Source organism: Dufourea novaeangliae, unplaced genomic scaffold, assembly GCF_001272555.1.
Source record: "Dufourea novaeangliae isolate 0120121106 unplaced genomic scaffold, ASM127255v1 scaffold59, whole genome shotgun sequence".
Lineage (NCBI taxonomy): Eukaryota > Metazoa > Arthropoda > Insecta > Hymenoptera > Halictidae > Dufourea > Dufourea novaeangliae.
Genome location: NW_015373933.1, coordinates 42,644 through 64,959, shown reverse-complemented (window position 1 = coordinate 64,959; position 22,316 = coordinate 42,644). Strand labels below are relative to the sequence as shown.

The following is a 22,316-nucleotide window of genomic DNA, read 5'->3' as shown; positions in this document are numbered from 1 at the left end:
CCCCCATCTCTCTCTCTCTCTCTCTCTCTCTCTCTCTCTCTGTTCCATAGTTTTCTGACGGGTGGGCACGTGATTTAGCAGTAAAAATTAGCGTAGGGATTGCTGATGCTGAACATTCTGTAAAACGGTAATTCACGGTTTTTATAACAAACTTAGTGAATTGATTTTTAAGGGAATTAAATATTTGTAGCATGTTAATGATATTCATCATGTAAGATGTTTAGTAACTTATGACAATTTTAAATAGTCAAGAAATAGTAAATTAGTGATACTTTTTCCTAAGCTGCATATTTTAATGGTATTATTTTTAAGATTTAATAATTCGTACAAATGATATGCATATATTTTCTTACATGTTTGCCACCTTGTTGTTATTTAAGTAGTTTCGAAAAGTTTTAGGTGCAACTAACCAGCACGGTTTATAATTTCTATTTGAAAATTTTCATTGTTGTTTCTACATTTTCACTATAAATTTTAGCAAATATAAGTACGCAAAAATATGAGGGTTCTGTGCACTGATTTTTCTGTAGAAAAATGTGACCATGAAAGCAGAAAATCAAACGTAATTTTATACATTTCGTGCATATGCAGTTCTTTTATGGTTCGAAAATTTGTGTTAGAGAGATGTCGTAAAAAGTAGACACTTCATTTTGTAACAATTGTGGAAGTTCTGGAATGAAAATACTGTTAAAAAGCTGAGAGTTAAATATGTATAGAAAATACAGTTTTTCTGTTGAAATGTACTTCTAGTAACTAGGATTATAATCCATGAGAACATTTCCTTTTTCTATATCTTTTATGATGGTGTTATGGTCTGTTTTTCTAAAGAAGAGCCCTGGGGGTAGGCCCGACTTCTCGCGGTGTTGCCGCGATCGCGAGATATCTACGGCACTTGTTTCTCTTTCACTCTTCGCGTCTTGGCCAATGACGTGCGACCGTCGAGGTGAGTCCTCGCCTACGGTCGTCTGTCTCTATCGCACGTATTATAAACCTCTCGAGAAGGACCTACCTACAATCTCAAGGAGTGGGGACTGCGTTCGGCACTCGCCCGTCAATCATCCAATGTCTGGAAATGGCGGAGAATGTTGACGAGACGCTGAACGTTTTCACACGTCAAGAGTTAAAATACATGAATAAAAAAAGGTTATTTCTTTTTGAAAGAATGTATTGTACCCAAATATTGAGCAACATATTAAAAGGGGATTAAATTAATACGTAGGTTATTAAACGCTACACGTGGAAACCGCAGGATAAAGGAGGAAGTTGGATTACCGAGCGTCTCAGCGAGAGGCTCTCGTGCCGAAGTGTCGGAGGATTGAAAGAGACACACAGTAGCATTGAGACCGTGACAACGTCGCACGAAATACGTTGCTCGCGTTGGATCCCCATCAGGCCACGCGCCGAGGCAGGACGACCCCCGAGGGCTCTTCTTTCGAAAAACAGACCATAGTATCATATATTCTATTTATAATGTTCCAAGAACTATATAAATTGTACTAATTTTTAATAACACTAAAAATGCAAAGAAAGAAGATTTCAAAAATTAGAAAGAGTAAAATTGAAAGTTTCTCTTCAATTTATACATTATCATATATGTATACATATACATATACAAATATATGAAGTTCATTTATTGAAGAATTTCAACTGCAACCTTCTACGCTTATGCTTTTTATATATTCGTTAGTTTATAATTCTATTTTCGAAGAACATAACATCGTATTGAGAAGAAAAATCCTATTAATTTACTAAAACTAAAAAATTAAAATGTTACGCTTAATTAGCCCGTTTGTTACAGTACCTACCTATTTTCCAGAAATTCTTTTAGTTCATAGGGAATAATGAATGTTTTCTTGTTCTGTTGTCACAGTTCGTTGCGCCGTTAAAAAAATACCAGAGTTAAAATAGGGTACACGGCTTACTCAGTTATTGCCATCCGCGTAACAATACAAAACTATGAAATATACAAGACATTATCGAAGCTGAGCGTAATCAATTCGCGGCTGTGTGTGTTGTTTTTGAATAATTAATCCCGATAGCATTTATACAAACCTCGTATTGACACGAATTATTTTATATTCGAACGAGCACCGATTCCGACTGTATTCGAATATTCCACGGCAACGCGATGAAATTTTCACAAAAAATAGAATTTTAATTCGCGGAGGTACTACTAGCCGACATAACATAAAAATGTGCCAGGAACAAAGGTTTCGGAACGTATATCCATAAAGTGTTTACCATCAATTTTGATTAAATATGCAGTGATTTGACGTGAAAAATCTATTGATCACAGAAAAAACCGTGTTAATTGTACGATATACACATCAGAAAAAAAGTTTATTGAGAATGATAAAATATAATTTTGAAATATTTTGATAATGTTTCTGAAATCTGACAACTACCATTATTTCTTTCGCATTTGTCTGATTAATTCTTCAATGATATTATTAAAAAACGTTAAGTAACAATGTCATAAGACCAACTATATTATTGTACTATATTATTTTTTTGTAAGTAATATGAACAAATGTGATAAGGAAAAGTTGCATTAAAAATTTTTAATTTGTCGTCAAGTAGTTTATATATTTTCATATTTTCTAGAAATTATTCCGTACGATCTAAATTAACGAACTACCAAAGATTGTCAAATTACTCGTTTATAAACTGAAAATATCAAGTGAAGGTTAAAATCTTAAAATGAGAAATGCTTTAATTCGAACGTAATCATTAGATAACATGGTCAAGGAATGAAATTAATTGATAAAGTGATAAGATGTATTTTCTTAAGTTTGTACTGAAAATAATTTACAATAATTTCGAAATATTTGTAGATAGAATGAAACAGTAAATGCACTACATAACTGCAAGCATTACTGATGTTTCAGCAGTCATGATCTGGCGATTTGTGGTCGTTTCTGTTCTCACGAGTTTTACGTTTAACTATTTAAAAAATTAAGAATAATGTTTAAAAAATAGGAAAAGTATTACAACTTATCTGTAAATACATTTCGAAGTTTATCGAGATTCCCCGATCAAAAATATCTTTTCTAAATTAAAATTATTTTTTTTGTAAAAACTACATACAAAACAATTCCCTACGAACCCCCTATTTTATGACTTTGACTGGTTTTAAAATAGTCACCAAGGGATGAAACTTCGAACGGTACTTTCATCCCTTAAACCTGAGTAATCGAAGCTAAAGTAATATGCGTCCATTACTTACCTGCTTTACAGACCTACAATTTCGTAAAAATCGATGTAGCTCACTTTGAGAATGCTTTTCGTGAATAATTCTATTTCGACTTACAATTAAAGAAAGTATCTATGTGTAACGTACTGCTAATTAAGTACCTATAGTTTTCATTTACAAAACTATAATCTGTGGGGGTTAACGAAACTGCTATTTAGTTGAATAATTTACATGTCCCAATTACTATCACATTAAGATTGTAGCGTAACTTCATTTAATCGCTTTACTTGTTGTTTAACCTAAATCTCTAACCTGATCTTTTGTACGCAAAAAGAAATAGTTTCGTACATTAACTAACAATTAATTAAAATCTGCGATCGATCCCAGTGTCCCTATAACTGTCACCTCAAATATTAAAGTAATTCTTATACATATACTTTAACAAGTCATTTTGTACGCACAATAAATATAGGTTCCACAGTAAAATTGCTCTTTCTTTGGCATGTTTTAGCCACAATTTCCTACCTACGTGGTTGCGTTTTAGACACTCAAATTGCACTTTCATTTATCAACATTAATTGTCAAACACTAGAAACCCACAAATACATGTGTTCCTTTGTTTTTATGCAAATCAGAGTCCCGATTTAATAATAAATTTTGTTGTACGTAAAGTTTTTATCAAGTAAAACAAATAAAGTGGCAGTATGAGGGACACTGGCGGTAACTGGGACATTTACTCTAGCGCAGTACAGATGGCAACAGAGTAACTTTCTAACCGCTGTACGAGAGTTAAGTGGATCATTCTATCCCGACTCACCCTTACTGTAATACCGAAAAAGATTAAGCGAAGCTTCAACCATTCCAAAGATTTTCAATCACAGACTACAAGAGCGGAAAATTAATTCCCGTAAACAGTCTTTTATCTTCCCGCGCAATATTGCCTTTTATACTCATTTTTATCAACCACCAACGGTTTTATCCTCATTTCATTCCAAGCCTGTCAAAAGAACTGCAAACACATCGGTATTGGAATTAGAAGAAAAAAAAAGAAAAATACGTTTCGTACACATTATTAAAACCTGGTATCTCGACAGAAGAGGCTCCGACCGTAGAGATATAAACAATCGCGGAAACGTAATTTTTACCGGTACGTATCCCTCCTCACTCCTCCCTGCCCAATTATCTCCGGCTGGCATTATTAAAATTCATAGCGAGAGCTCGGATCCGCGGTTTCATTGTTTACAGAGGAACAAAAGCGTTCTCTACCCGGGGATATAAACATTATTGCGTCGCGCAATAAATCCGCGAACAGCCACCGGCGGCGTTTTCTCTACGCGCCTGCTTTAGTTCGCTCTGGTTACAGCCGATAAGCAATCTGAAATCCCTTTTTCGCCCGATGGTAAAATCGAGACGTCGCGCGCGCACCGCTGCTGCTGCCACGGATGAAATCGCGGGGGCCTGTTGTCACGGATGAAATCACGGGATCCGATAACAACGTGACCCCCTCGTTATCAATGCTTACAACCTGGGTTACAGACCGCGGCAAAACGGCAGGCGGCCACTTTTCCCCACCGCCTGTTCCACTTTGCATGGGTCTACTTTAAGGGGTTAGATACCTTTGACAGATGAAAAAATAGGGATACTTTTGTGACTTGTTTTCATATAAAGGAATATTTTATTTACAAATTAAGATATACATCTTTTTGTGTATAAGTTAAGCTGTATACTGTTATTAAAAGAAGTTAATCTCTTGAGAAATAACACCGTAGCAGCCCCGTCCTCCAAGACCTCTTCGTAGCTACAACATGCGCGGTAAGACAAATATCTCAGGGACTACTGGACCGATTTGGAGAGAATTTGGCATGAATATTCTTAAGACTATAATTTAGTACTTGTCGAATCGGTTTTTTTATTCATGTTTTATTTTTTATTTTACTGACAAAAGGAAATGAAAGTTTAGGTCGAAAATCGCATGCTTGACTTTAAGTAGCTGCCCTCTAAAAAAAAAATTTTTTTTTCAAAATCGGCTTCGACAAGTACTAGTTTTTTGGTCTAATTTCGTGTAAAAGAAAAAGAAATTATGTTTCTAATTAAACCCCACGGAGATATCTATGTTATTGCAAATGCTGTAACTATGAAGAGACCTGGGAGGAGCTGTTACGGTATCATTTCTGAAGATATCAAATTTCTTCTACTAAACCAATACAGCTTAATTTATACACAGAAATACATGTATCTTGCCTTTTAAATGAAACGTTTTTTTATATGAAAAAATTCATAAATGAAACCCTAATTTCCGACCTGTCAAGGGTATGTAACCCCTTAACGGTACATTCTCATGTAGACGCTGCAAAAAAACGTTTCCTTTAGGATTTTTGTCAACTAAAACTGTGACACATAGAGTGAACAATACGTCCGGGGTTTATTAATATACCTACATTTGACAATATGAAAACAAATTTTTTGTGTTATTTTGTTTAACCCTCCGAATATAGGACTCGCGGGGCATCCGAGGCCGGATCATTTCTGACTCACATCGATAGGTTACTAACACAAACTCACGGTGGCTCGAGCTCGAGGCCCATACCGTCACTGTAGAAATTTTGTCGACTAGAAGGAAGGACAGCGAGTAAAAAAGGAAATAGATTGAGCCGAAGACGTAAGTCAATACTTCTGCGGCGTCTTAGCCCGGCTGTTTTCATACAATGTCACACGTCGTCAGTTCCCGCATTACAGGGACAACTCCATCACTGTATGCGTATCGCTCTCGCTCTCGCGTGACTCCGGCCCAGTCCACAGCGGGTTAATTTATACTACAAATACTAGCAATGACTCTGACGTTAACAAAAACGGTGCACATAATTTAAAATCTCCAGATCCACTCATCTGAAATAAAAAAACCAAAGCTTCTCTTAAAACTTATAAGGGATGATTATCGTGTCGAGCACCTTTATTGAAAAATAATGAAAATCTCCTGAATAGGTAATAGGTAATCTGTTCACTAAAAAATGTATTGCTCAACCAAAACTTTTGAATCTGCTTGATACGATAACCATCCGTATAAATAGACAGCGGATTGCATACACCTAGAGTCTATAGAGCTTTGTGAAATGCAATGAACAACAAAAATTTCATGAGACGCAACCAGTATTCTATTTTCTTTCTAACCCAACGAGATAATTAAGTGAACAAAGAAAATCTACCTTTGTGCCTCTCTTGATGATTTACTTTATAAAATGTCATTTTGCATAAAAATTCGCAGTCTCAAGTTCAATTTTCAAGAAAAACTATTTGATTTTAGAAGAGTGGATCTTGAGATTTTATGTATACCGATTAGACATCCGTTATTGCTGATGTCTGCGGTATATATTAGACATAACAACATAAAAAGAATCTGTTACATATCTTGAAATGTATATTAATAAATCACAATCGGATTGTTCATTCCGTGTGTTATGGTTTTATCCTTTCCTTAATTCACCGTAATAGACGAATTTAGCGGTTTACCCGGGAACAACGCCGGGGGACCGTAGTAAAGCCCACAGCGGAGCCGAGATGCCGTGGTCGCAGTCGCGGTCGCGGTAGCGCAAATGGCCGGAGTGATACGTCACCGGCGTGGAGCGTGTTGTTACGTCACTGTTGGGCGGCGGGGTAGCAGCACATTTTGTCGTTGCCGGAGCCTTTTTGACGGATACAATCAGGGATTAGGAGGGAAACGAGCTTACAATTCACGGCGAGTGTCACTCGCTTGCTAACGGCGGGCGGCACGTCGTTGCTGGCGATGCAGAGATACGCCCCCAGTTGTCGCCTCTCGACACGATGGAATTGCAGCAGGGAGCCGTTGTAGGTCTCGTGACTCTCGAAAGTGTTAATACCTGTAGACCGGGAAAACATTTTCTGTCTGCACATTTTCTTGAAAATTTACCCCCTCCCCCCACCCCCCTTCCCTTCTTTCTTTTTTTTTGGTCGCCGACAGCGTATCTTGTTTGAACCCGCGCAAACGACAGGATCGTTTTTCGCTCCGTAATCACAGTCGTCGACGCTTTATCGCGTCTTATATCCTGAATTTTTGTGGGAGGCTGAGAGACGACGGGTTAACACCGAATTGCCAGTGAGTACTCGATTGTAGGTTTTTTCACGTGACAGCCAGTTCAGACGATACGGTTTTTTGACCGATTCGGTAATTTGACGAATCGATAATAAAGCAGCATTCATACGCTTCCGTATCATCACCGAAAATCCAACTGTCACACGTATGCTTACTTCTTCGATTTGTTTGTGTGAATACTGCTTTCGGCTATTACCGGCAAACTTACCAAATTGGTCGAAAAACTGTATCGCCTGAATTGGCTGTGAAAGTATGTACACTGACGTGCAAACTCGACTTCCGCTCAATAAACTTCCGGGAAATAGTGACATTGGAGAAGAACTTCCTCTCAAGTACTGAAATAAAGGTTAAAGCAAATGTTAATTTCGCATAAATTTTAATAATTCCCGATACCAAGCTGTAGGAAGCCCTTCCCCTACGCCACTTTTTCCCCTAGCGGAAACAGAGTTTGCACGTCAGTGTATACTATTCGGATACTTGTCGAGTATGAGATGAGTGCAATTTAGAAATTATGAAATTGTTGAATGTCTGAAATGAATATCAGTTAGAGGATGTTGAATCTCGATGGACAACACTTACGCTAATTTAAAGTAGGGGAGACCAGAGACAAACGCACTTAATTTGACTTTTTGAGTCTGTAACTTTTGAATGCAGTAGAATTTTTGAAAAATTCTTGGACGACGAAAAACCTTGATTATTGGACAGCATAATCGAACTTTAAAACCTAGAATATATTATACCGTTTTTTAATAAGACTTTCTTTAAAATCACTCATTTGTTACTTCTGCCCCTATCTCTAGGGATGATTGTAACACCGTATTTGAATTGAAAAAAAAAACCATAGATGATAGACATAAACATAAATATAAAGATGAATATAAACATTAAAGTAACATAAACATTTAAAATTTTTTAAAATGCAAACCTGTATGTAGTATTAATATTCATTTTTTTCCAGGAGTCAGGAATAGATTTTTCATACTTTATTGCCAACTCGTAAGCCAATTTATTTATTTTTTTTGTTGTCATGCCGTAATTGATAACAGATAAGTACAACAAATAATGTTGCAAAACTATTTTCTCTTTGTTTGAAAACACCCTTTTTGTCGATGTATAAGAAACAGAAGGTAGGCTAGCTTTTAATATGTTGAAACAATGTTACCTAGCATAGTTTAACAGATTTTGAGGCGTGTCTGAGAGACACCTTTTTGTGTGTAACTTCCTCTGCAGCTAATTTATATAATTCTGCCGAAGCCAGCCCATGATTTATTTTCTTTTTGCGAATAGTTCTGGCATTCTAGAAGGAATCGTAATCCCTTAATTATTAAAATAGCGTACCCGAAGAACCAAGAGGCATAAAAGAAAGTCGACAGCTTAAATCGGGACAAATATAACAAGCTGTTTCTTTTGTTGTTCCCTACTTGCGCTATCTCTTATAAACACGTTATTATATGGAAACCTAATTTGTTATCATGAACAATGTTATATCTACCTGAAAATATAATATTTACTTAATATAACACAAAGACTTTCAGAGGATTTTACGAAACTGAAAGAAAAAGATACAGAATTGAGAGAGGTAATGTAACCTTATTTTTGGTATATTATTTCAATAAGGTAGTCGTATCAGGAAAACCGCTTACTGCAGCGTATTTGCGACAATAATTGAGGTAGAGGACAGATGGAATTTCAGTATAAAAATGGAAGGAGAGGAATGTTGGTCGATTGGATTGGTGTTTGTTTTATAATAGTTGTTACATTCCTCCCGTGTTACGTTTGTCCCTTGTCTCCTTGAGGGTTTTCTACTGGAATAGATGAAGGATTTTGGAGGTCGAGTTATCAATGCCCAGATTTGTTTGACGTTATCGATACGCTTATTGTTTCGAAATCGTACTCTTGTACTTATCTGTTTTAATCCTTCACTGTATAGTGTAATTCGTCGTTTAAAGTTAATATTCGAAGCACAGCAATATGTTATTGGTTTATTTGCTTAACATATTACTAGAGTCTGAGTAGAATAAAACTGAACAATATGTAAAATATTGAATAATCTTCTCCGATTATATTGTTAAACACTCAATCACGTTCTTTTAGAAAAGTAAACACTATATTCTGAAATATTTGGTGTTATAAGTAAATACAAGGTACGACAATAAAGTTTTCAGAATAATTTTTTTTCCTTCGAAGTGAACGTAATTGTTTACAGTGTTCTTACTTCGATGGAAACAAAATTATTCGTGGGTATTAAAACAGATACCAGAAAGCGAGTATAATAAACTCGCGATAATTAGTCGCATTTGGGGCTGTTGGAAATAATTCCCGTTTGGACGATCCGTGTTCGATCGGTGGCGACATCTGCGTCCCTAGCCGATAGTCGCGGACAAACAGCGACCAACAGCCTCTACTAAGAAAACGTATACATCATAAACGATTTATGACTTTAGAAACAAAATAAAGTGTCTGGCTACGTACAGCTTTTTTCATTGTGGCAGTCGATGTATTAATATTTTTGCCCCGCCCCCCTGACTGATAACCTGTCTACGCGCATGGTAACGCAGTTGTTCCGCGCGTGGCCGCGTCGTCTTTATCGTAACCTTTTTGCTATTGTAACTGTATCATGTCTACATAGTTCAACCTCCACAGCACTCCTGTTCACAGGGGCTCTACAGACGGGCAGTTATAGGAACGGGTAATTGTCGAGATTCAATAGCATATAGTATTTCATTCACAGCTCGATCGACGGATGCCATGCGACAAATTATTGGTTATAGAAGACGACAGAGAGTGGGGTGTCCGCGTGTGTAAATAATGCGTGTGAGCAGAGGGCATTCCTAACGCATATTTATCCAGCAGGCAGTTATTGCGAGTTTACTGTACCAGAAATGTTAAGATCGATGGATCTGACGCTGGAATGCGTGTAGAGTCTCAGGATAACTACTTTGAAGATCATGGCCTCACATCTGATTAATTTTCAAAAGAAAACTTTTAAGTGAATTATTCTCGAAACTTTATTGTCACGTCCGTTTGACTTCAATATTAGTATAGAATTACATCCAAATTATTTTGAAGTGTACACACTAAAAAAAAAAACAAATAAAGCAATTAACCAGGTACACTATATTTTCTTTTATGATTTTTGCATGAACTGTTTGCACATTGGATATACCTCTTATGTTTTACTTTGCAAAGGTTTATGTGAAATCAATATTGTGATGCAGTTGGGGCATTAAATAATTTCTTGAGTTTGTACACCCACGAGCAAACTCGGCTTTCACTAGGGGACAAAAGCGGCGTAGAAGAGCAGTCTTCTACCATTTGGCAAATTTATTCCAGGTGGTGAAATAAATGTTAAATCGAATGTTAATTTGGCATACATTTCAATAATTCCAAATACCAAATGGTAGGAGGCCCTTTCTCTACGTTACTTTTTCCCTTAGAGAAAGCCTAGTTTGCTCGTCGGTGTACGCTACATCCAAGTATGCTAAATCTGGAATTTCATGAGATATTTGTTAAATGGTAGGTCGTTGTCAAATCGTCGTCGAAATATTCTTCAATAGGTATTGTTGTTGAAGAATGTTTCGATGGAGGCCAGTTACTCGTTTACGTTGACTGCGTAAATCGATAATGAGAATCCAGTTTAATGTTTTCGCTATCCTTTCTTTTTGAAAATGTTTAACAAACAAATTTGTTAATCATTTTGTGTCTCCTTTAAACAGGACACATGGTTGGTCATTGAGAGCAAGACAATTATGATTGCTCATTACTAATGACTCATTAGGATTGGTGTGATTACAGTTTTACGTTCAGCCTGGATATCCTAAATTTTGAAAATTAGTCTTCGTTATTATTATTTTACATAAAATGAATAAAGCAAGACAACATGCAGCTGAATGGGTAAATACAAATATTCACTTTTAAGGAGAAATTTCATATTAGAGTCAAGTACGTATGTATGTTTGCAACTGGACGAAATGCAACCGGATTATGTCTTATCCTGAACAGACTTATACGAACAGTAAGTCAATATTTACTTCGATTCTGTTTGATATCAGAGCACCATGACTGGGAATTGATACGTATCAGTATTAATAGATACAAGATCTAAGGTACTTTTGAGCTAACGCTATTTGAAGTAGCGCCAACGTTATTTCATATTGGAAATGAAAGTGTTCTTTGAAACGGTTTCGAATGATGATGTGTATCTGATTAGCATTTTAGCAACATGAAATGATGTAATAGAAACTAGAAGCGGATAGAAAATTTAATTCGAGTATTGCAGTTCAAGTTGCAATAAATTACTTATTACTCCCTTTTTAGGTATCATATATAAATTAATCAACAATTTTTTGTTCCTCATTTTCTACGTAACGTTTTTTTCACAGATAAAGTACTAGAATTTACATTCTCGATCGACCGAACATTGGAATACATTCACAATTCATGCATAAATTTAGTGAGTACAGTAGAATCTCGATTATCGGAACACCGTTTATACAAACGTCACTTTATTCAGCGTTCCACTATTCAAACTTCTCCGCACGGCAGGAACATACTTAGAATGCATTTTTATCAATACTTTTTTGTTTTTACCAGTTGGTATAATCAAGGTTCTACTGTACATCAACTGAACAAGGTGAACTGCGAACTCCGCGTAGGAGTACTAGTGAATCATATTAACCCTGGAACTACCAAACCCAACAAATGGAGAATTTAAGATTTGTTACTTTACAGTTACTGAAATGGTGAAGATGCTTTTATTGCCTGTAATTTATTATGCATTTTATATTTTTCTAAACTCTAATATTATATAAGGCTGATCCACTATAAAGACCCATATTTCAATATCTTTTATCGTACCGACGTTATAAGAATGTATGACAGAGAAAAATCATTGGTTAGAATAACCAAACACGACATAGAACATTTTTTTCAAAATTATCAAGAGCAATGCTACTTTATTTTAATGAAATCACATACACAAGGGGTCGTGTAACTGGCGGTAGAACGGAGTAAAGGGTGAAAAAATAAGTCGAAAATATAGAATAAGATTTTTACATCCTGGGCTTAGTTTTCGAAGAAATCGAATTTGAGGATTCTCACTGCACGCGTGAATTTGTGCTGCCAATCAGTAGAAACGGTCTGCAACGAACAGACGCGTTAGCCAAGTCCCATTTATTAATTGTATGCGTATCCGGCATATTTTCAAAGTTGATTTTCTCAAAAACGAAACCTCAAATGAAAAAATTCTATTCCATATTTTTGACTTATTTTTTCACGCAGAAGCACGTTCCAACCGGTTGTACCATTATTTACGTGACGCCCTGTATTTTTTCCGAATACAACGATAGTTAGGAACAAGACAAATTTAATGATGTAACAGTACGATACATTCATATTTATTTCTTAAATTATTGAAATATTGCAACATACACTCACGATATTATGTGGATAAAGTTTGCTGCTGAGGTCAAAGGTCTGTCATGAACGGCGAATTCTATTATATCGGAAGTGGAAGTTACAATATTTAGACAATTAGAGAAATAACTATGAATGTACCTTAGGTCATTGTATTCATCTTGTTCCTATCGTTTCATTAGGGGAAAAAATATGTTGTTTCGATTAAGAAAATAGTACTGATTTTGATAATATCGAAGAAAATGATCGTAAAAAACCGTTCTACTACATATATTGTGTTTATCCCTTGTAATCATTGATTTATCGGTAATATACGTTTTTGTAACATCGGTACAACAGATGATGTTAACGCTAGAATGACTAAACCATTCAAAATATCTGGTTAGTACACTCTCATAACAATGATTAAAATGTTACAGCAATGTTTATTCTCAAATCTTTTACAACCCCTATTGCATTATGAAAGTGAAGAAATTATTTGGTCCAGAAATTTATATATTTTCAAGAGTTTGTCCTGTTTATCGAACGACAGAAATAAATATACGTTTATTGCCGGTAGTTCTAGTGTTCATATAGCCTGTTTCTAGTGGATTATCTTATACATCATATACGTTACTATATTATACAATTTAATATATTGCCCGGTAAACGTTGGTTATTCCAGTGTTAAGAATATTATTCCGCGCATGGAAAGACAAGAAAAGCAACCGGAATTACTAAGCGAACGTAACGGCGGTCGAGTGGTTCTTGAGCGGAAAGCGGAGGCACGATTGTCAAGGATGAAAGATTGCCAACGGAAAGCCGCAAAATGGAGAGAACATATCCTGGGACAAGAAGTTACAACTTTCCAGGAGGGGAGAGGGAAACTCGGATCTAAACGAAAGCAGGTGGAACTTTTAACCAGGTCGAAACCACAGACTAATGTAATTGAACGAAGGAGAAACTAGCTTCAAAGTGGCGGCGAGAGAGCGGAGGTATGTCGCGCCGTAAAACAAGAGAGGGGTAAACAGAGAGGGCAGAATGTAGCGAGTGGGAGAAAGAACCCGGGGAACTCGATGCAGAACGTTGTAAGCGAAAGAAAAGATGAGAAGATATATGCTTAATTCACTACTTAGCCGGGCTAACGAGTTCCTTAAGTGAGCGAACGCTAACGAGTTTACAAAGCTCGTAAGAAAAGCACTATCGTTGGTTAGAAGAGCAACGCTGAGCGTGCGTGGAATAGGTGGTTTTGTCTGTTTAAAAGAAAACCACTGATACTGACAGTATGCACAAAGCGTTTTGCAGTTTCGAATTGAAGAATTTTTATTCCTCGGAAGCTTCATAGCAATTGTAATAATTCACTATGAACGTATTTTGGGATGTGTACACCATCAATTCGTGCTAGGACGTTTGATGATTAACATTCGGGAATACAATTTACACGAAAATAGTTAATTAACCTTTAGAGAACAGGAAGCCTATTTTTCAGTTTCAAACTATTTTCCACTTAAAGTATCATACATAAGGGGTTCGTCGGTCGCCGAATTCAAATTTCATTTGAGAATTAAGTATTGACAGGTCACAGTTGTTAATATTGAAAATATACAGTGGGTATAAAAGTATTCGCACACCCTTTGAAATAGAACAATTTATTTAAAAGTAGACCAAGTGATTTGAGTTTTTTGGGGGGAGTTAGAAGAATTAGTTTACTAAATGATGTGTAACAAATGTTATCAAAAAGTTTCAATTCGTCGGAATTGTGAAGAGACAGACTCAGATTGTAATGAAAATTTAAAAAACACATTTCTTAGGTTATGTTAGTTGTATACACGCTGCAAATTTCATCGAAAATCGCAATTTTTCGCGACTTTTGACCTCCTACTGTAGGAAATCTAAAGATTGTTACGTCTTTCGATGCCTGTCGCTCGTTTTTGTAGCAATCGATTTCAATCAAAGTTTCAGCATGTAACATAATCGATTTCAATAAAAAGTTTCAGCAACTAACATAAATCTACGAAATGCATTTATTAAATTTTCATTACAATCTCAAATAAAAAAGCTGCAAAAACCCACCTGAACTATTTTCATCACGATTCCGACAAATTGAAACTTTTTCAAAATTTGTTTCACACATCGTTTAATAGACTAATCCTTCTAACTTCCAAAAAAGCTCAAGTCACTTGGTCCAATATTAAAGGACGTGTTCTGTGTTATAGGGTGTGCGAATTCTTTTCTCCCTATTGTATGTAGCTGTAAAAGTGTCGCTTTTTTTGTGTAGTCCTTAGATGTTACTCTATGCCTCAACTTTCATGTTGGAGATATTTCGCGAAGATCAACGTTTATGTATCGTGAATGTGATATGTTTCTGTGTGTCGTACCTTGCTTCGAAATATATTACACACTACGACATTACTGAATATAAGCAAGAATGTAATAGAGAAAAAAATCTTCACACGAAAATTCCTTTCTTGTATATCATTTTTTTTATACAACGTTCATTTTTCTCATCCAAAATTAAAATAAAAAATGAATTATTTGATATTTATAATTATATAAAGGTTCATTGCAACTTTTCTATTTTTAGGTGTCTGAAAGTCTGAAGTCATGGTAAAACCTGCTCATCCCCCAAAGATGACATATGTATTTAAGACGAGATATACGGGATTGTCGTAGCAATTTGCTCGATTTCTTGATCATTTACGATAGTGTGATGAATAGTCTGCAGATGTTCATGCAAACATAGATTTTTCTTCTCGATTTTACAAAAAGTCGATCAAACAAAAATTCATTTACCATATTAACCTTTATTGGGATAGAATGCAGAAGAACCTCAGATGCTCTCAGTACAGAATAGCTAAAATTAATAATTATTTGTATATATTACTATATTGTTTATTATGAAATAATAAAAGAGCCTTGGAGGCTTTTCTATCCGGAAGAAGATTAAGGATTGTATCAGGTCCCAAATAAACCGGTAATTTCCTCAAACTTAATTAAATACGTTACTTAAATCATATACGCTATAATAAATGCATAAAGTTCGCAGTCTAGTGATAAAAAAATGTTTTGTACAAAATGCATCTCATACTTAATACAGGGAGGAACAGTTGGTCTTCACGTACTGTATGTGTAAGTAGTCAGGATTAAGGAGGTCTTAGGCCATTCTGTTTAATAAAAATTTAATAATTATTGTTCATATTCATCCCGAAAAATTTGCTGTCCTTTCGAAACCATGAAAATTTTATACAGGACACTTTTCTATTGCTTCACTATAAGTGAGTAAAAAATCGTGAGAATTGTTACGATGAATTCTCTTTTTATAAGACAAGTTATAAACGACATGAATAAACATAAAGTACAGGTTTAGTTCGTATAAGACGATAGTAGACCCGACTGACGCATACAAAGATTTTGTCAGAACAATACTATGGATTTTTGCAAGAATGTGGTGTACTGGTAAAGTATTCGTTAAAGAACAGATCTTATCTGCATTTTACACGAAATGGACTTTTTATAAAGTTTGTTTGATTATCAATCTATATATTAAGGGAACGAAGACACTTAATGAAATATCTCGTCCTTTGAAGGTATATCTTCTTCTTCTATTTCTAGTGTTCTATTTACTCCTAAGGCTTATTGGTTAACACTAACAGTATCTTGTATAATTTTAGCAACAGCAGTGTGACCTACATAAATAGATTGAATTGCTTCTGATTTTACGGGTTCTCCATTATTTGAGCTTCTATTATCCGAGAGTTCCATTATCTGTTGCATCAAAGCTGTGGTGTTATATGATCATAATATTATGCGGCGCACGTTTGTTTACATATAAAATTCATTGCTTGTGAAGCGATTATTTCCCCATCTATTCAAGGGATTTCAATAAGACAACGTAACTGAATAGTAATTCAAAACCTGTCATGTTCTGAAGTTTGGATAGATAGATTGTTCAGTATGCTATCAATTATTGAAAATGCAGAACGAAATGAAAGTTGGTCATAAACGAGATTAGAGAAAATACTTTTCATGAATGAGTTTAATTAAAATCTGCAGGTATCAAGCCAGCTATAATTGACAATCAAAAATTTTTACGCAGGTTTTTTTATTAATGTTGTCATCAAAAGTTTTTTTTCTACCTAGAACTCGATATAATAAATAATTAAATAATTAACTAAATTTATTAAATTGCAAATTGCAAATTGCAAATTGCAAAATGTAAATGAAAATGACATTGCAATGCAGGAACTGTTAGAAATTGAGTATGCACGTAATGAGGTAATAATTCATAAAGACACTATTATCTTAAATAAAACAAAATTAGTGGTACACATAATAACAATTAACATATAGCAGGGTATAATTTTATGCATTACCCTGTATATTTGTGAATTTCCATTCTAAATGCAGCCATGCGTTAGGATACAAACATGCTACCTCCGCCATGTTGATTAAATATTCTCTTTGCTTACATTCTCTCCTCCTGTTTCTACATTAACATCCATCCACTTGACGTGCACACGTTAATTTTTTGAAACTTTCTGTAGCGTACATTCTAATTGACATTATTAAAAACGTCATATTAATAATCAAAGTATAATAACATTTAACAGAAGCAAAGGTTTTCTATTGTTTTGGGAACAATTTTTTAAAATGGTTTAAATAGTAAAAGTGACAGAATTTGTGACATAATAAATTAAATATTTCATTGGAGGGTTAATTTAACACATTCCATCCTTCATTTATAATTTTTTTTGTAGAAAACGGAAAACGACATAATTTACTGTTATTTATCTCTTCAGTGTTAATTCGTGTTTAAGATATAAATTATTTTTTATTTTTATTTTTACTAATTTAGCGTTAAGTTTTCGTTAAATAAGATCCAGTTTCATTCGTTCATAATAATTCTTCAAAAATTCCTATAAATTACTTTGGCTTTAATGTTCTTGTAACCTTTTTCATAATTTTGTTCTTAATGTGAGACACATTTCCTTTTCTTTCTTTCTCTGTAAATATCTCAACTTAGCGATAAAAATTAGATTAACAGATTGCAGATAACATTGCATAATTTTCAAATAATTGTTCTTTTCCAGATGTTTTAAATACTCCTAGAATTTAATGTACATTACGTAAAATGATCTCGCATCAAGGTCGAAGTAGATAATAAAATATCTTTAGAAATTTTCCATAGCATTTCATTTACGTTTGCCTCGGACCAGTCAAGTATCTGAAGACATATGAACGATAAGACAGTTTTTGCACTCCCAATTGAACGTTTTGCAAATCAAATTCATTATTTTGTAATTTCCGAAATAAAAAGTAATAAAAATGTACTTAAATCTTTTTTAATGAAGAAAAGGGGGTTGAAATCTTATTTCATTTTCGAACCCCAACCGACGTTTTAAAGGGGCCGTGGTCTGATCTAGTAAGCGTTTCTAAAAATTTTAGTTTTGAGTGCATTTTTTAAAATGCTTCTTCATTATTTTTTATTTCGGAAATTGCAAAAGGTCGAATTTCACCTACAAAAGGCTGAATTTGATTTGCAAAAGGATGAATTTCATCTGTAAAAGAGTGAATTTGATTTCCATAAAGTTGAATTTGGAGTACAAAAACTGTATATTCTTCAACAATGCGTCCTACTACAACAGATTTAAGCTTTCGAGTCACCGGCACGTTATTATTAATTCAGATTCCGGCCTATGGTTTTGTAAACCTTTCGCAATAATCTTCCGAAAAATTTACATTCCTCCAATTGTTTACCCCAGAGGGCACGCTGCGGCGCCAATAGCGGGGCTAATCGACGCGGCATTGTTGGAAAAAGAACGATTTATCTTCGTAATGAGTCCGCACTTTCGCCCCCCCCCACCCCCCATTAATTCATAAGTATGAATATGCCTATTCCTGCATTCACGTGGACCGTAATAGCGTTCTTTGCCATGACAATCGTTAACTGCCGCGGAACGGACGAACGGGGGGTTGGAAAAATGTCTACGATCGAAAAGACAAATACGTCGAGCCTTGAGCGTTCAGGCACATCCGCACGGACGCGGGAAACAAGGTGGCGGTGGTGGTAGTAGTGGGGGATGAGGCCCGGTGGAACTACGTCGGTCAAAGTTTTGCCAACTCCCGGTCTCTGCAGCGGAAACTACCACGTGACTCTTCCCCTCGATGTATGTACAAACGATATTGCACGTACACGCAGCTCTGCGCTCTCTATATACTCGTTCTAGGCTGTGCCAGTGGAAGCTCCGTGGTTCCTTTCCTCTAACGGTGTCGCTACAGCTTGTACGTACATGGCCTTAAGTCCTCCTGCAAGTGGGTGTGTATGTATGTGTTCGCCCGGTACAAGATACCATGAACAGAGTTCTCATCCTCTGTTTCTTTACACGTGCGCGCGCCCGCTGTTCCTGTCTTCGAGTTCAAAATGTGAAACTTGTTTCAACGAGCCGCCTCGTTATACTCATTCCACACTCCGTGTTCTTACCGCCCAATCTGTGTGCTCACGTCCGAAAATTTCGCAGCTCTTGACTTCGCACTTTCGCTCCGAGGTTTTACCACCGTGGCACGCTTATCACCGATGCGGGACTAACGGGGCCTAGCCTCGATTGCGTGATCGAAGATGACATTTTCGTGTGAGCTATGCATTTGTCAAACTGATTAATTCCACGGCAATATAAAAAATGTAGTGTTTTGGCACTAATATTTGAAAAAATTCAAAAAGTGGATTTAGTCACTTTACAGTATGTTCCACATGAAAGTGTACGCTAGAACTTTTAAATGGCTAATCTCAGCGCCATCTATCTCGAGGTGTTTGAAAGCTGGAATTATGCTCTTTTCTTTGATGTTTGCTTTGTCATCACGCTAATCGTTAGTTTCGTGCAAGTAGATTTTTTATATCTAGTTATTTTTTAGAATCAGTGTTTTTTGTTGATCATGCGAATGGGCCAAAATAACCCTTCAGACAAGCTGCAGAGGCACTTAGGAAATCTACTGCATTCATCCGGAAGTAGGTACAACCCTTTAAAGAAGTTGGAAACGTGGATGCAGTGATCGTTCGCAGTTTTCAACGAATCCTTACTCTAACATAACGCTAAGCTTAGGTTCAGCTTCGTAAGAAGGGCGTAGACATCGGAATAGACACCAAGAGACACTATTTCCATGAATTGAAAATTGATTATCGCTCTACAATCAAAAAACGCCTTCTATCCGAAAAGCATGTCGCAATGAGTTCGGGACCTTCCATACTCAACAAAAAGGAGCAAATAACATCTATGAAAAATGGGAGGGCTACATGGAGAAGCGCGTAGAGTCTCGGCTTTTGGCACCGGGGATCGTGGGTTCGACGAATCCCGCTTCTTTTTTCTAACCCTCTTAGACAAGTGGTTGAAGCGACGTTAAATAATTGATTAACAAAAATGTCTCTTTTATAATATTGTTCATTGACATTAGGTCTAATTCAAATGTAATAAATGAAAAGTGATCGATGAATGAGTTATTTTTATTGCTAACTATATTTATTTGTTGATAATGCGTAAACATTCGAAATTTGTAGAAGCAAGGTTACGCTTATCGATATAAATGAAGAAACAAAGCAATTAATCAGGGACTGTATAACACGCTTTCTTTATGATTTGCGTAAATAAATATTTAAAGGATAAAAAATAAATGGAATATATATATATATAGAATGAAATTTTTTCATTTGAGAATGTTAATCTGAAACGCGTGTATTTATTATGGTAGTAAGTAGAAGCGGAATGGTATGAACAGACGCGCTAGCCAAGTCCTCGATAATTGCTGGCGCATTCAGCAGATAATCAAATTGGATTATCTTAAAACGAAGTCTCAAATGAAAAACTTTTAACCTATATGTTCGACTTATTTCGTTACGTAGAATCACTCTCTACCAGGTTCTATGGGTGTTACATGGCACCTTGTATGTTGTTTACTCAGCGAAGGCATGAAAACATATGGGAAGTTGCAACCATTAAGTATGTATATGAAAAGTATATGTTTATGAAAAGTGTTTCTTCTTTTTAATTTTTGTTCGTAAATGTATATTTATTGTTTATTGGAATGGACGCCAGCGTAAAAGCGTGCAACAAATAAACAATTGTATCGTTATCCGTTTGTGTGTTTTAAATAAATGTTACGAATGTATTTTACAATTACATAAATTGAGAAATAAGCTTCAGAACAGACTTAACACACGATCACATAAATTGAGAAAAGTTTCATAGACAACAGGTTTTTCCTTTTGCTAATAAACAATAAATAACAGGTATTAACTAAAAAAGTGGTTAAGAATTCTTTTAAGAAAGTTTTCATCTAATTGAAGAATAATTTATTATGAGTATATGGATAATCTTTCATCCATAATTTATTTGAGTAGTAACTTGAATTAAGTAAAAGATTATTCATTAATATATCCGTAGACTATATAAATATTAGTAAAAATTTAATTATATATTGTATATTAAAGTTATAGTTAAAAACTAACGTTTAAAGTGATGTTTGCAAACGAATTCAAATTTTATAGTTTTCTGTTAATAATGTCTAAATGAGTAGAGTTATATGATTTTTATTTTTTATTTTAACTTGTAAAAAATAAATATTATCAGTAATAAATTTACTGCCGCCATCTTTCATACAGATGATTCGATCGCTTCGATAAAATTGCTCAACGTCAGATGACGCGTTGAATGATTTATTTGTTATTAAATGTAATATGTCAGGTTATTGAGCGAAAGGTTTTATAAATTGTTATTGCAGTAGCTGTTAATTTATCGATCAATTGATTTATTATCGAAGTCAAAGTGGACTCGTGAAGTTATCAAGTAACTGAAGAGGTGATCGATTTTTCTATGACAAGTTAATAGATATACAAAATGTAAATGTAGAAGCTCGTAATTAACAATTAAAAAGAAGAAAATTTCAATATTCCGTGTAAAAATTACTAAACGAATAGATATAGAATTTACGAATACAAAATCACATAACTAACAGTTAAAAATAAGAGAAAAACAATATTTGTTAAAGGAATACAAAGTATCACGGCCAATTTGTAATACTTTTCAAAATTTTCTCATAACTATTTTTGATAAATACATGTATTTAAAATTAATTTAGTCAGAAGATAAAAAACGTTTAATGAAAATAGGTACTTACAAAGTCAAAGAAATTGGAACCTTTATTAGACTTATTTTGTATGTTAGATTATATACCAGAATGGCAATTAAGCGCAGTTCTTAAGATCAGAAAATGTCAATATTTTAAGTAAATTGTACTGTACTTTGCTGATTATTTAAAATTTAATTTAACTCAACATAAATGTTAGTATTACATCAACCGTGTTAATAAATAAAGGCCGAAATTATATGCATGGCGTCACCCTCGCAGAAACTTTTCAAATCAAGTGTACAGAATAGGAAAAGTTCCTTTTCTAGTTAATTAACGAAATAAGGTTAATAGACGGGATGAAAAATCTCAAAAGGTATAGAATGAAACGTGACAGGACTCTGTAAACGAAGGTTTCACATGTTACGCATAAAACTTTTTCGGAACGCTTCTGCGCCGACTGACGTAATTTCATGGTAACGTTTCTTTCATTCGTCGCGCAGCGCC

At 35.0% G+C, this 22,316-nt stretch overlaps 1 protein-coding gene across 1 annotated transcript in view; it reads right to left on the bottom strand.

Moving 5' to 3' along the window:
• LOC107195150 (lachesin-like) overlaps positions 1–22,316 on the bottom strand; it is a 63,894-nt gene that overhangs the window by 4,753 nt on the left and 36,825 nt on the right. Inside the window, exon 4 of the mRNA XM_015584937.1 lies at positions 6,919–7,068. Within this exon, the coding sequence (XP_015440423.1) occupies positions 6,919–7,068 (150 nt within the window). The remainder of the gene's footprint in view (positions 1–6,918; positions 7,069–22,316) is intronic.